The 15,478-nt window shown below is 44.9% G+C and overlaps 1 protein-coding gene across 12 annotated transcripts in view; it reads left to right on the top strand.

The window, feature by feature from the left end:
- LOC126416983 (sorbin and SH3 domain-containing protein 1) overlaps window positions 1-15,478 on the top strand; it is a 1,139,715-nt gene that overhangs the window by 821,436 nt on the left and 302,801 nt on the right. For all 12 annotated transcript variants that reach the window (XM_050084918.1, XM_050084885.1, XM_050084932.1 and 9 more), the window contains one exon: window positions 7,455-7,627. In XM_050084918.1, the coding sequence (XP_049940875.1) occupies window positions 7,455-7,627 (173 nt within the window). The remainder of the gene's footprint in view (window positions 1-7,454; window positions 7,628-15,478) is intronic.

The raw sequence follows: 15,478 nt of genomic DNA, 5'->3' as shown, positions 1-15,478 counted from the left end.
AGTTGTGATATTTGTTAGTGTAAAGTGACGTTAGCGTCTGAAGTGGACCTACTTCATCTTTATGTAAAATGATGAAACTGCAAAAGTTTAAATAATAAGGATCCTAGCCAGACAGTACAAAGATAGAAACATTGTTTCTAATAAAGTAAAAAGTTTGTGGTCACATTAACTAGAAAATACCTTTTAATGTGCCGTGACAGTGATTGCTAATGTAAGTGCCTGTAAAGCAAGGAAAGCACAATAATATTCTGTTTCTGATTGGTGTGGTGAAGTTTTGTAATTGTGATTTGGTTTTCGTATGAGAGGATTGTCAAGTCATTTTGAAAAGAAGTTAAAATGTTCTATTGGGTTTTATTTGAACCAGTGATCTGATATTGTCTCATAAGATTTAGTGGTTTACCACTCTAACAACTGAGCTACTGAATAATTGAGGTGTAGTCTGGTAAAAGAACAATTTTCACTGGGAGTTTAATTTCACTGAATGACGCTATCCCTCATTGTAACAGTGGGTAACAGTGGAAGAACATATCTTGGATATAAGTTAATGTTAACTTCACAATGCATCACATTTTTAATTGAGTTAGTGAACTTGTGCGTGGATGTAATTGCAAATTACCGGTACAGTGCAGCCACATTTTACGCATCTTGTCATTCTCTGGAACACCCAAAAACAACTTTTCAGGAGTTTTTGTAGATGTATTTGTACAATATGGTACTAAACACCATTTGTAGTCAATTTTCCGAAACATAAATTCTAAAACAAGACTTCGCTGGGAATTAGAATTACGACAGTAGGAATGGGTTAAGCTCAGTTTTGAAGGTTATCTGATATATTTCCAATAAGTGTTCTTCCACAAAAGAGGCCTAACAACTAAGTGAGAAAATGAATTAGGTTTGTAGCTAGTTGATTATCCATTCATAGATCGTTTACAAAATAATGTCAGACATATCGCCCATATCACCTTAGTTGAAAAAAGGATTATTTTTCAAATTATCTAGTTCATGCATACAGTTATATTGTCTTATCAAAAAAGAATTTAATGTTATTCTTATGTTATTCATCGGTATTATATCACTGGTCACTGTCTCCATTACACTACTCCTCTCTCTCTCTCTCTCTCTCTCTCTCTCTCTCTCTCTCTCTCTCTCTCTCTCTCGGCTGATGTCAAGACCTTTATCATATTTATTCCATTCTGTTGAGTTCTTCATGTTGTTTCCTTGGTCAGCCTGAAAAATTAGTCACACCTCAGCACAATGGATAAGATGCTAAACTTGAGAGATTGGACAGAAGTTAGAATTTTCTAACACAAATCCTAGGCATTGATTTTAAAGTAAGAATCATTAATCTTTGACAGTTCAGTGTAAGATGGCAGTTGTTTCTTATTAAATTATGCCACTTATTTACCATTCCCCAATCTGTTTTATCTGATTTTATCCTTGATTTTGTAATATGAACTATCTAAGAGGTACGCATGTTCTGACTTTTGACATTTCTGTGCTGTCTGGATGATTGCCTTGGCACCTGAAACATCAGGCACTGACAACATCAAACAAAACATATACATCGTGCGGGTTGCAGCAAGCCCAACCCTTAAGTTCAGACGAGACGGGACTTTGCAATCCCAGATCTCACTGGCCAGGCCAACTGAGGGCATCAACCAGCACTTTGGCCAGGCCATCAGGCAGCATACATGATTACGATAGAGTTAGTTTACAAACCACACCTGTTCGTGCATCTGTTATGTTGTGTGCTGAAAATAGACCAACTAGTATCTATCCGTGAGGTGGCTATTTAGGCCAGTGCATGAGCTCCGGAATGCAGTTCTGCTGCAGCTAGCAACTGGAAGACCTTCACCTACGTAATGTCAAGAACTGAGCTACTGTCCTGGACACTGTGTTTCCTCCATGGCCATGAGACTCTAGTGCTCAGCAACATACTGCCTCATTCTTGGTATCTTTTTTACTGTTGTTCTGCTGACCGACAAATTTTCAGTACTGTTGGACTCTGGATACTTCCGCAAGTGAAGTATCTACACACGATTCTATCAAGTGTTCGTTCTTTTAATAACCTGAAGTGGCTGCAGACTTGTTTAATAAAACCAAGCCAAGGAAAGCTTTTTCTGTTCAAGTTAAAATTCTAAGACTATTTTGAGCATTGTGGAACTTAGTTATTGTTTTTGTGAACTTGGAACTTTAAACTAATTTCATTAGTGAATAATATCCATTTATTTCTTTTTAGGAGAATTTTGTTCCATTCAGACTAACAGTAATTTTAGAAGTGTTGTAACTTTGTTTATCATTAAATTAAGATAAGATTGCATCTGCTTGCCTTCTATGGTGGATGTCTCCCTAGAACAAGACACAACAGTGATGTGCCTCGATCCAGAGAGTGTTTAACTGTTGCACTAGCCAGCACATTCTCCTGATCAGCCATTCGTTGAAAACATCTTGTCATGGGTTGATGAGAAACTGGCCTGCATCTGTAACCAGCCACTATAGTTGATGAACTCTGGCATAAATTTGATGCATCAGCATGTGTTGTACCCATATCTTTCATCCAGGTTCAGCGAGGTTTGATCTGTTTTTGCCAGAGATGGCAGCTCTGTGTACTTTATTTCGGTTCTGCATACCTCCAAGTTGCTTACAAGTATAATCATTTAAATTTTGTTGTTCGCTATCATTCCTGGTGTTGCAGTTTTAATGGCTAGCAATGTATATTCCGGTTTTTTGTCTCACGTATAACATAAGTGCCACTAACTCTTCAGGCTTTCCCAGGGATCTAATGACATCTTGGGTTGTTGGGTGTTCTGCCGGATATCAGCGTCATACTGCACGATATTTCGGTCACGCAGCTCGTAACCTTCATCAGGTGCGACCTGAGACTGCTCCTCGAGTGGACCTGGTCCAGTATTTATGCCTATGGCCTTCCCTCTCCATCAACGCTCCAAAAGGTCGTGGTGAGTGGGCGCGGACCGCAGGGGGAACACTTGGTACTCCAGACCGTAGATGAAACCCCCAGGAGCGGGTTTGGTGGGCGCGGACCGCAGAGGGAACACCCAGAACTGCAGCGGACGGAAAACGGAGCAGCAACGCTCAGGCAGGTGGCTGGGAATGGGCGCAGACCACAGAGGAAGCGACTGCAGCTGCTGGTGGAGGGGGAAGGCCATAGGCATAAATACTGGACCAGGTCCACTCGAGGAGCAGTCTCAGGTCGCACCTGATGAAGGTTACGAGCTAAAGGTTACGAGCTACGTGACCGAAATATCGTGCAAGTACGACGCTGATATCCGGCAGAACACCCGACAACCCAAGATGTCATAAGTGCCACTGTTGACTGTTAGGGTCAGCAATATGACATTTTGTTGGGGTTCTGTCTAATGATAACACAACTGCATTTGATGGTGATGTTTCATGTCCCACCACATTGACATTCAGTGTGAATTGTTCTTTATACTAGGGATTTTTTTTTTCCAACCTCCCGATGTGTCGTGCTCCATGATATAGGAAAACACTGCCCAGGATATAACAAGTTTTTTGAACAAAAACCGTCTGCTTTGATAGTATGGAAGTAAATCACAAGAATACATTAACAAGAGTAACACAGGATGTACAATACAGCTGTGGATAACAATAAGGTCAGACTGGCACTAAACACCGAAGAGACTGGTCAGAGATTTAAGTTCACAGAAAAAACACTGGCGAAATGCTCCGTTCGGAACTGAACAATGCTTGGAGCCAAGTTGGGAATGAGCACTTTCTAGACGCTGTGTCCTGCAGTGATTAGTGGCTGGATGTTAAGTTTGTAGCCTGTGAATCTGAGTGTGAGAATGACGACTGTTCTGGTTGAGTTTGAATGAGAAAGCAATTACAGTTTGGGGCCAAAGGCCAGAACATTCAGTTCAGAACAACATCACTAATGATGAACGCAATGTGCTGCTGCAGAAGCTACCGTCCCTGGATATCAGCCAGCGTAAGAGTCCAGAAGAAGAAACCACAATGACTTCTGACAGTGGCATTTGTCCCTAATGGTATATATAGAGAGCAAGCCTGTTTGATGGGATAAGTAGCATCTTTTGCCCGGACCAGGATAAGCTGTCAAACCCATATTGATTCATGTTGTCCTGTTACTGTCTGTAGTGGAGTATGGTTTGAACTATTTCCCTGTCACGTGCCACGTGGACGCGGGTAGGTTTCTTATTGGTAGCATCCTCTGCATGAGGGGCTTCGGCTCCTGGTGGTCGGTCTTAACGGCTCTTGTTGTACTTGCGATGCTGAGGCGTGCAGAAGCAGTGGTGGGTGGCCACGTGATGGAGCCGTCCAAAGGTTGCTGGTCTATTAGTCGAGAGCCTCCAACATGGCACCTACGATCGCTCGCCAAATGGAAAACACAGTAAAACTGAAATGCAGTTCATTTGCGACATTTAGCTACAGCGTCCAGCTACTCCTCTGCACAGTCACCGCCCCGATTATCATAATGTGGTACTAACTTTTTAATACCAACGTCAAAGAAGGCCTGTGATATCTGCCAATTCCCTATGTTGGTATGCAGCTCGTTTCTGCGCCAAAAAGCTGCCATCATAGCCAATGGTCCCTGTGAGTGAAGAGATGAAAATGAGAGGGAGCCAAATCTGGACTCTATGGTCGGTGATAAAACACTTCCCATCAAAAACGCTGCAGGAGCATCTTCGTTGCACCTGCGGTGTTCGGCCAAGAATAATTGGCTCAAATGGCTCTGAGCACTATGGGACTTAACTTCTGAGGACATCAGTCCCCTAGAACTTAGAACTACTTAAACCTAACTAACCCAAGGACATCACACACATCCATGCCCTAGGCAGGATTCGAACCTGCGACCGTAGCGGTCGCGCGGTTCCAGACTGAAGCGCCTAGAACCGCTCGGTCACAGCGGCCGGCCTCTTTATCGTGGAACAACAATAAATTCAGAGCGTTATGTCACAAAGCTGCGAACTGTGAAACGACGGCTAACAAGGGTCCGAAAGGAAAAGGAAAATGTTTTCCTGTAGCCTGACAATGCCAAACCACACACTTCACGTGCCATCACAGCAGAACTCCAGAGACTGAATCTCACCATCGTACGGCATCGCCCATACAGTCCAGATTTAGCACCGTCTGACTTCCATCTGTTCCCCATAATGAAAGACGATCTGCGGGGACATCATTATGCTTCTGATGAAGACGTAGAGAGAACTGTGAGACTGTGGTTGCGGAAACAGGGTGTCGACTTCTTCCGAGACGGCTTTAGGAAACTTGTTCATCGTTGGCAGAAATGTATCCAGTTGGCTGGTGATTATGTGGAAAAGTAAATATTGGTAGTTAAAGATCACATTCTAAGGATTATTTCTGCGTTTGATTTATTAAAATATTCTGATACAAACCCACTTAATGAGGTTGGAGGCATTACTTTTCATTCAACCCTCGCTGTTAGTCGTGTGAAAACATGTTACTGAAGCAGCCGAAATGGGGCGGCAATGCGGGATTCCCGACGCTGTGTCGCCAGGAGAGCACTTCCGTTTTTTCGAGGTCATATGGGCACACAAGCCGCACTGGTTTCTGCGTGTGCAGAATTACAGTGTGTTGATTGGAACGTCGACCATGACGTCAGTGGACAGTGGACGTCTTTTCGATGCCTCGAGATTTGTTAGGATTGGAGGAACAGTTTTTCCCCGTCTCATGGAGAGAGGCTGTATAGTACACGAAGTGATATGCGGTTCGCGCAGGAAAACGCTACCGTTTTTGAGTGGTGGTGCTTAGTTATTTGGTGTGTACTTCTCGCAGAGTGTTTCAAGGACTTGCTTGAAGAGTGAGAAGCGCCGTATTCGGTTGGGTGCCGTGGTACGATTTGAGCTTGGGCCATGGTGTCTGGGGGCGAAGGTGGTGGATCTGAAAGAGGAGGCGGAGGTTCACGGTTTCATCGCAATGCAGAGGCGCGCTGGCCACCGCATTCAAGATTTCTGCATGTGTACGGTGAACATTTCGCAGCAGCGGCACTGGGAACCTTTAAAGAGAGTTTCACACACTGCACCATGCACTCACAGCAGCAGTCGCTGTCTGAGTAGTTTGTTACAATCAACAGTTCACAACCACTGTAAGTCGTATTAGTTACAGTCAGATCGCGTTATCCATATTTAAAGTCAGAATTAGAATCAACTTGCCACCCTCTTTTCAACTTTGTCAACTGTACATCAGTACACTTCATTTTATGAACACGAGCATAAATACAATCGATGTGTTATGCTAAGTTTCATGTCATTCCTGTCTTCTGAAAATAAATGTGTCATGTTACTGAATTCTATTTGTTATTCAGGTAGACAAGATTCCATGATCACCTTTATTCATCTACATCTACATCTACATGGATACTCTGCAAATCACAACCAAGTGCCTGGCAGAGGGTTCATCGAACCACCTTCACAATTCTCTATTATTTCAATCTCGTATAGCGCGCGGAAAGAATGAACACCTGTATCTTTCCGTACGATCTCTGATTTCCCTTATTTTATCGTGGTGATTGTTCCTCCTTATGTAGGTCGATGTCAACAAAATATTTTCGCATTCTGAGTAGAAAGTTGGTGATTGGAATTTCGTGAGAAGATTCCGTCGCAACGAAAAACGCCTTTCTTTTAATGATTTCGAGCCCAAATATTATATCATTTCTGTGACACTCTCTCCCATATTTCGCGATAGTACAAAACGGGCTGACATTCTTTTAACTTTTTAGATGTACTCTGTCAGTCTTATCTGGTAAGGATCCAACACCGCGCAGCAGTATTCTAAAAGAGGATGGACAAGCGTGGTGTAGGCAGTCTCGTTAGTAGGTCTGTTACATTTTCTAAGTGACCTTCCAATAAAACACAGCCTTTGGTTAGCCTTCCCCACAACATTTTCTAAGTGTTCCTTCCAATTTTAATTGTTCGTAATTGTAATACCTAGGTATTTAGTTGAATTTACGGCTTTTAGTTTAGACTGATTTATCGTGTAATTAATTTTCTTTCTCTGTGTGGGGAGCAACGTGCGCAGTCTTGGAATAAAATACACTAAGTAATCTTCAATGCCACTACACAGAGCCAGATATCTTTTCATTCACATTTAATTTCCATTGCGTACAAATTTTATAGTGCTGTAACTGAGGCGTGGTTGTGTGTCGTAGAGATATTCAGAGTTAGGAATTCATGACAAGTACCCACATATCTGCCCACCAAACGGGACATTTTGTAACGTTACGCGATAGACAGACATACGTGAGACGTAACACATCTGTGCAAAGCTTCACCAGATTTTCAAGTGTCGCGACTGACTGGAGGTTGAAAAAAGAATAGCCCTCATAGGAAGAGAGGTGTTGTCTGTATGCTTGAGGAGTGCATTTAGTCATGCAGGTAGTGTAAAGGAGTGGAGAGAGACCAGAACGAGTGACTGAAAGGATGTCTCGTGTGCAGCGCGCTGAAGGACGGCTACGAGAGCGACTCGACGCTGGTGTTCAAGCGGCGGGACGACCAGGTGCAGGAGCAGCTGAGCCCGGCGGAGCAGAAGATGGTCTACAAGGCGATCCAGCGCGGCGGCGAGGTGCCTCTGCAGGGCCTGCGGAAGCCCGCGCCACAGCGGCCCAAGGGTGAGTGCCGGCCGGCTTGGCTCTGCAGGCTGTAGTTGGGCGTAGCCTCCAGTTGCACCGGCACGCTTAGCAAGGAAACAGCACGGCGCTTGGCTGTATACTCGAGATATCGACAAGCCATAACTCTCCAGCATTATTCTTTAGTATCTCTGAGTTTTCAGAAGAAGACTACGCGAAAACATATAGAAAAATACACATATCAGTGGATGTAGCATATATTCAAGTTTTAATGCGTAATGTGCGCTGTAGCGTAGTTGCGCTAGAGTGACAGGCATGTCAGAATATATAGACAAATCATTCGCTACTTGTTGTCACACTCCCACGAACATACTGTCGTGCCTTCCCGGACAATTCTTATCAGCAATGCATATACTGACTTTTGCTGCAGTATTAACTTGAAGAGGTGCTTTATCCATTGATATGTGCCTACTTCCTGTAATGCTTGTAGCTTCCACACAGTCTGTACCCCAGAGGTACCGTCCATGTGGAGACAGTAACAACCGTGAAATATCTGGGAGTAATCTTCAGTAGTGACCTAAGTTTCTATGATCACAGGAATCAAATCGTGAAAAAAGCAGATGTTAGACTGAGGTAACTAGAAGACTTCATAGAAAATGCAGTTCGCGCGCGAACGGTGGCTTACAAAATCATTCCCTAGCCATTCCTGGATGCTGCTGAGACCATTAGCAGATAGAAATTATAAAGGTGACAGAGAAGATAGACGAAGAACCGTGTAATTCATTACGGAATCATTAACTAAGCGCGAGAACGTCGCAGAGATGCTCATCAAATTCCAGTGGCAAACACTACAAGAGGTGCGTCATTCAACACGGAGAGTTTTACCGTTAAAATTCCGTGTGAGTACTCTCCGAGAAGAATGACGCAACATGTCATTTCATCCCAAATGTATCTCAGGAAATGGTGGATAGTAAAATCAAAGAAATCCGAACTTGTATGGAGGTTTAACCGGCAGTCATTACTCCCGCGTACCATTCACGAATGGAAAAAAGCTAAAAGGGTAATTGTACACGAAGGGCCCTCTGCCACACACCATAAGGTAATGTGGAAAACGTAGATGTAGAGGTCATTTGGGTAATCTTAATAGATGAGTAGTCATACTTGATACTCTTCATAGTGACACATCATTCCTGTATTATTGGTATTCTTTAAAACCAACAAACAATTTGGCTTCGTCCCTATCTCCATATCGACTGGGGGACAGAATACCTACAGCCTCATAACTAGTTCTGTTCGGTGCGTCAGGTTCTTTGTGGACACTGACAAAGGGCACAATTGCATGATAATGATACGCTCGTGTGAATGCAACGGGAACGTCTTTAGTGCCGATGCCAAGTTTTGACGAATCCAGTGTTTTAAATTTCTTAAACCCTTAAAATTACACACACTAAAAATTAGGCACACTCAAACCTAACTGGTTAAAACAAACATACACACTCACCCATACATGTACACCCAGAATTCAGCTAACTTTACAGACATTAAATGCAAACATTAGCGTGCATTACACCACTACACTGATCTTTTAAGTAATGTGGATTTAACCATAAAGTTCGCAGTATCCAGGAAGATAAGACGTGATCTTTTACCGCATAGCCAAATATTCGCTTAGTTCTATTGTGTTTTGATATCTTTGGGTGTGTCTACGTTACACGAGACAAATTGTATGTACTTTAGGACGACAATGGCAATATTGAAACGGCAGCGGTTTGGTTACATGAAAAAGTGCACAAGTAGCTGTTTTTCCGAGCAGCGTCAATGAGAAGAATAGGAAGGAAACAATTAACAGTAACAGATATGCTTTGTGTGTGGTTGACAAGTAACTGTGTTGTTCGTAGATGCAGCAATTAAAATGTGTTTGGTGTTACAAAAGATACAAAATTTCGGACTAGGATTGGGTGAAACGTCAATACTGTTTGATAAACTTATCTGTGTGTAGCTTTGACGTAAGGAGAGACAGTGTAGCATTGAATATCAGCTTGCGGTTTATAAATAATATACCTGTAGTGTATATGTGCCTTGCGTAAAACTTGGTTCAAGCATGTGACCAGAAATATATAAGAATGCCTGTTCTACATTTAAAGAGAACTGCTCTAGACGGTTCTTTAAATAAATGTGTGAAATCATGAAACTAAAGCCTAGTTTGAACACCATCATGCCCTATTGGGTATGGCGCTATATTTGCATATTTACCACCAGTCAGTGGGCTCCCTCGTGTTGTCTGTGCAGTGCAGTTTAGTATTGCTCGCATATGGAAAACTTCCTCAGCGTGAAGATTTTGATTAATGTAATTTTGGAACCTCCACCGGTTACGTGCGTGAATAGGAGTCCAAAGAATCAAGGTGGCGATACCGATTGGTGTAGAAGGTTTTAGTATAATTAAACGTACTTCAACCTTTTGTATAGAATGCCGAGTCACCCCATTCTGTGGATCTCACGTTCTATACAAGCTTTCCGTTCGGCTGCGAGCTTATGCAAAAGTCTATACTTCTATCACAGTTCGTTGATTTACGCTTCTGTGACCATTTTCAGGTCATCATACGTACAGATGATTCAGAACGGTGTACTTGAATTGCAAATCACAACTCCATCTCTTCAGAAGAATGTCAGCTGCCCTTGCATTTTGCGTAGGTTACCAGTAAACAATCACTCTAGCAATAAGCTGACTCACACAGACACACACAATTTGGGCTAGGCATTTGTCTGTAAATATTGATCACTGTCTGTATAGGCTGAAATCAGCTGACTGTCTTAGTAGCACAGACCTAACATGTTAAAAGTACAGCCTAATAATGGAAAAATGTTGTGACTTAATTACTTCATACAGAATCGGGACACCAATGGGAATAAACTGTTTTGCATGGTTTCTTTAAATTATTCATGACGAATGCTTAGATGATTCCTTCACTGACGCCTCGTAACTCTTCCTAGGTAATGTTTCGTTTCTAATAGCTCCACTGGATGGCTTGCTAAAGTCTAACCTCCCTTCCCTTCAGCAAATGCATTTCTTCTCAACCATCTGACCAGGAAAGATTACAGTCTTCTGCTTCTTCTTGCGGATTATCTACGGCTGGCGCCACATCTCCGCCCTCAGTCGCTATCTTCTTCTGTCCTGATTTTCCTCGATGTTCATATTCCTTGCTTCGATTGCCTCCTCCACATCATTTTGCCGGTTGCGTCGTGGGCGACCCCATTTGTTCCCCTGGGATGGTATCGTTCGTAGTATCCTATTTGCGAGGGTCACTGCAAAATAAATGCACACTATTTTTTTAAATTCATCTTTATTCTACATGTTTGAAAGTTTTACAGTGTGTAGATACATCGTTTAGGAACAATATTTTAATTTCTCCACATAATTTCCATCCCTCTCAACTGCCTTACTCCATCTTGGAACCAGCGCCTGTATACCCGCACAGTAAAATTCTGGACCAACCTGTTGGAGCCACTGTTTGGCAGCGTGCACTTGGGAGTCATCATCTTCAAACCTTGTTCCACGAAGAGAGTCTTTCAGTTTCCCAAAGAGATGATAGTCACATGGAACCGGGTCAGGACTGTTGTCGTGCAACAGCAAAACATCCTACTTTTGCTGATGTCGTCGAACACGACTCAGTCTAGCTTGAAGTTTCTTCAGTGTTGTCACATATGCATCAGAATTTATGGTGGTTGCACTTGGCATGACGTCCACATACAAGAGTCCTTCGGAATCGAAAAACACCGTAGCCATAACTTTTCCAGCAGAAGCTGTGGTTTCGAATTATTTTTTTTTCCTTGGATGAGTTTGCATGATGCCACTCCATTGATTGCCTCTTCATCTCTGGTGAAAAATGATGGAGCCATGTTTCATCACCTGTCACAATTCTTTCAAGAAATTCATCTCCACCATTCTCGTACTGTTCCTAAAGTTCGCTGCATACCGTGTTTCTTGTTTCTTTGTGAGCCACTGTCAACATCCTGGGAATCCACCTGGAACAAACCTTTTTTAACGCCAACACTTTCAGTATTCTGTAAACCCTTCCTTCCCCTGTCCCAACGTAGCGTGACAATTCGTTCACTGTGATGCGTCTGTCAGCAGTCACCAATTCGTTAACTCTGCACATTGTCTGGAGTGTGTGCAGTACGAGGCCAGCCGCTGCGAGGACAATCCTCAATATTGCCGTGCCCGCTTTCATCACGTAACCTGCTTGCCCACCGACTAACTGTACTGCGATCGACAGCAGCATCTCCATTCACCTTTTTCAACCCCTTGTGGATGTTTCCCACTGTCTCGTTTTCACAGCACAGGAATTCTATGACAGAACGTTGCTTCTGACGAACGTCAAGTGTAGCAGCCATCTTGAAGACATGCTGTGACGGCACCACTCACGGGAACAGGTTGAACTAAGTTTGAAAACAAGCGGGAGGGATGTATCTACACACTGTAAAACTTTCACACATGCAGAATGAAAACTGTGTTTTTACAAAAATAGTGTGCATTTCTTTTGGAGTGACCTTCTTAATACCCTGTCTTCGTTCATCCTATTCACGTAGCTAAACCACACCATCTGTTTGCGTTGGATGTCGTCACAGATATCCCTATCAATTTTCGTCCTTTGTCGGATTTCGTCATTTCTGATCCTGTTCATCGTAGTACAGCTTGAGATACGTCGTAAGTAGTATCGGTGGCAAGCAGTTTTTTGTATCTTTTTTGCTAACGTCCCAGGCTTCTGATCTGAACAAAACACACTCTGGACTATAGTTTTATACAGTGACTTCTTCGTTATTCTTGTTATCTTTTTATTCCAAAGAGCACAGTTCATTACCCTTTTTTACAGCTCGTCTTTTATCAATTCTACCAGTGATTTCATCATTGCTTGTGCCCTGTATTATTGAATAATACTCCAAGATATTTTGTTTTTTCTACACTTACAGTTACTTCTCCATCTCCCTCCAAATTGTTTGCTTTTCCCGCTCCAACAGCCAAATACTCACACTTTTTCATGTTCTTTAAGCCAGCCTTTTATTGTATTCCTTTTTAGCTTTCTTATCACATAGCTCATATCATCTTCATGTTCTGCTAGTACACACTCCCATAACCTGGCATTTACTGTACCAAGTCTGCAGGATTGCTCCTAGATACAGCTTAAAGAGGGTCGGTGACAGTCCACATCCCTGGCACAGACCCTTCGAATTCTTCTGTCCAACTATTGAAAAATGGTTCTGAGCACTATGGGACTCAACTGCTGAGGTCATTAGTCCCCTAGAACTTAGAACTAGTTAAACCTAACTAACCTAAGGACATCACAAACATCCATGCCCGAGGCAGGATTCGAACCTGCGACCGTAGCGGTCTTGCGGTTCCAGACTGCAGCGCCTTTAATCGCACGGCCACTTCGGCCGGCTGTGTCCAACTATTCCCAGTCTTTACGCTCCCTGTTTTATTTTCATATAATTTTGTAACTCTGCTTACAGTCATGTGGCATTATATGGGCTGTGGGACACATATTATCATTAGGAGACCATACACCAAGCATACAGGGCAGATTGCGTGACTAACGAGGAGGTACTGAATAGAACTGGGGAGAAGAGGAATTTGTGGCACAACTCGACTGGAAGAAGGGATCTGTTGGTAGGACACTTCTGAGGCATCAAGGGATCACCAATTTAGTGTTGGGGAAAACGTGGAGGGTAAAAACCATAGTGGGAGACCATGAGATGATACACTAAGCAGATTCAGAAGAATGTAGATTGCAATAGTTACTCGTAGACGAAGAGGCTTGCAGAGGACAGAGTAGCATGGAGAGCTGCATCAAACCAGTCTTTGGACTGAAGACCACAACAACAACTCCAATCAAATGTTCAAATGTGTGTGAAATCTTATGGGACTTAACTACTAAGGTCATCAGTCCCTAAGCTTACACACTACTTAAGCTAAATTATGCTAAGGACAAACACACACACCCATGCCCGAGGGAGGACTTGAACCTCCGCCGGGACCAGCCGCACAGTCCATGACTGCAGCGCCTGAGACCGCTCGGCTAATCCCGCGCGGCAACACCAATCATGGATGACCTCCGACACTTCGTTCATACTGCCTGCAATGAAAGGTTACCTAGCCGGCCGCTGTGACCGAGCAGTTCTAGGCGCTTCAGTCCGGAACCGCGCTGCTGCTACGGTCGCAGGTTCGAATCTTGCCACGGGCATGGATGTGTGTGATGTTCTTAGGTTAGTCAGGTTTAAGTAGTTGTAAGTCTGGGGGACTGATGACCTCAGATGTTAAATCCCATAGTGCTTAGAGCCATTTGAAAAGCTGCCTAGTAAAGCATCGTGGCGTTCAAACTACTTTAGGGCCATAGACTGCATTACATGACTTTTTTTGTGTTTGTTGGTGATGGGCTTACAAAACCACGCTGTTACTAAGCCGCAGCGGCTGCATACAATATAAATTCACTATAGCATACTTATTCACTTGCTGAGTAGTTGTACTGTCTGGTAAAGGTCTGACATTCTTACTTGCCTTCCCTGTTCGTACACAGAGCAGCGATTTTCAGAATGGTTTGTGAAGAGTCAGGTAGGTAGTAGAGAGTTGATCAGCTGCAGGAGAGGATTTGAGGTGCAGTTACAGTTGTCTTCTTTCACTTTCCCCCACTGCGGTAGTCCGGTACTGGCCAACGTAGAATCTCCTCCCTGTGGCACGCGAGTCGCTTCCAGACAGCTGTAGAGCAGAGGTAGTGAGTAGAACTCGGCGCACTGGAGCCCTGGGGCGATGCGGTGGCACGCATGAGAGGCAGAGTAGCCGGCGATAAGCCGCGGCTGACGTGTGGGTGGTGGCGTCGTCTTAGCGGGGGACCTGCCGGCGCTCGAGTACTTCCCCATCTCGCCGCACCTGACGCGCATCCGCGTGCGCCGGAACCCCGCGCGGCCCCTCCAGGAGATCACCTGTTACCCCGTCACCGTGCACCACGACAACCCGCCGCCACTCTTCTCCACCTACAAGCGCACCGCGCCCTCCTTCGTCTGCGTGGGCGCCGCCACCGCGACGAGGGCGACGGCCGCGGAGGCCGCAGCGCAGCCGCCGTCGCCGGCGCCGCCCAGCGCCGCCCCCGCGGTCGCCGCGCCGCCGCCCCTGCCTCCGCAGCGGCTGTCGTCGCGCCACAACTCGACGCTGCGCATGTGGTCGCGCATGCAGCTGCCCGCCAGCCCGGAGGCGGCCAGGAGGCGGCAGCAGGCGTCGCGGCACGCCAACGTCACGTTCCTGCGCGAGCGCATCACCAGCAAGCTGGGCGCCGCCCCCGCAGCCGCCGCCGCCCCCAAGGCGCGGTCGCGGCCGCAGTCGGCCTCCCCGGAGCCGGCGCGCGCCAAGGCGGCCAGGAGGGCGGCGCCGCCCACGCGCCTCAGCCGCTCGCCCGACCTGGCGTCGCCCGCGGAGGTGCGCAAGGCGCTGCAGGCCGCACCGGCCGTCCGAGAGAGACCGGGCTCCAGGCTGCTGCCCCCAGGTACGTCCGCTCGTCGTTCAGCTCTAGCCTACTGACAAGGGAACCTGCCCATCGCACCCCCCTCAGATTTAGTTATAAGTTGGCACAGTGGATAGGCCTTGAAAAACTGAACACAGATCAATCGAGAAAACAGGAAGAAGTTGTGTGGAACTATGAAAAAAATAAGCAAAATATACAAACTGAGTAGTCCATGTGCAAGATAGGCATCATCAATGATAGTACGAACTAAGGAAGCCGGAACGGTAGCTCAGCGTGTTCGGTCAGAGAGCTGGTTGCCCTCTGTAATAAAAAAAACTGAGTGGAAAGATCAACAAACGAACTTGCTCGGATGTCATGTGACGTCCACAACGACAAAAAAAAA

This window comes from Schistocerca serialis, chromosome 1 (assembly GCF_023864345.2).
Source record: "Schistocerca serialis cubense isolate TAMUIC-IGC-003099 chromosome 1, iqSchSeri2.2, whole genome shotgun sequence".
Lineage (NCBI taxonomy): Eukaryota > Metazoa > Arthropoda > Insecta > Orthoptera > Acrididae > Schistocerca > Schistocerca serialis.
The sequence above is the reverse complement of the archived record's forward strand: the minus strand, read 5'-3'. Positions and strand labels throughout refer to the sequence as shown.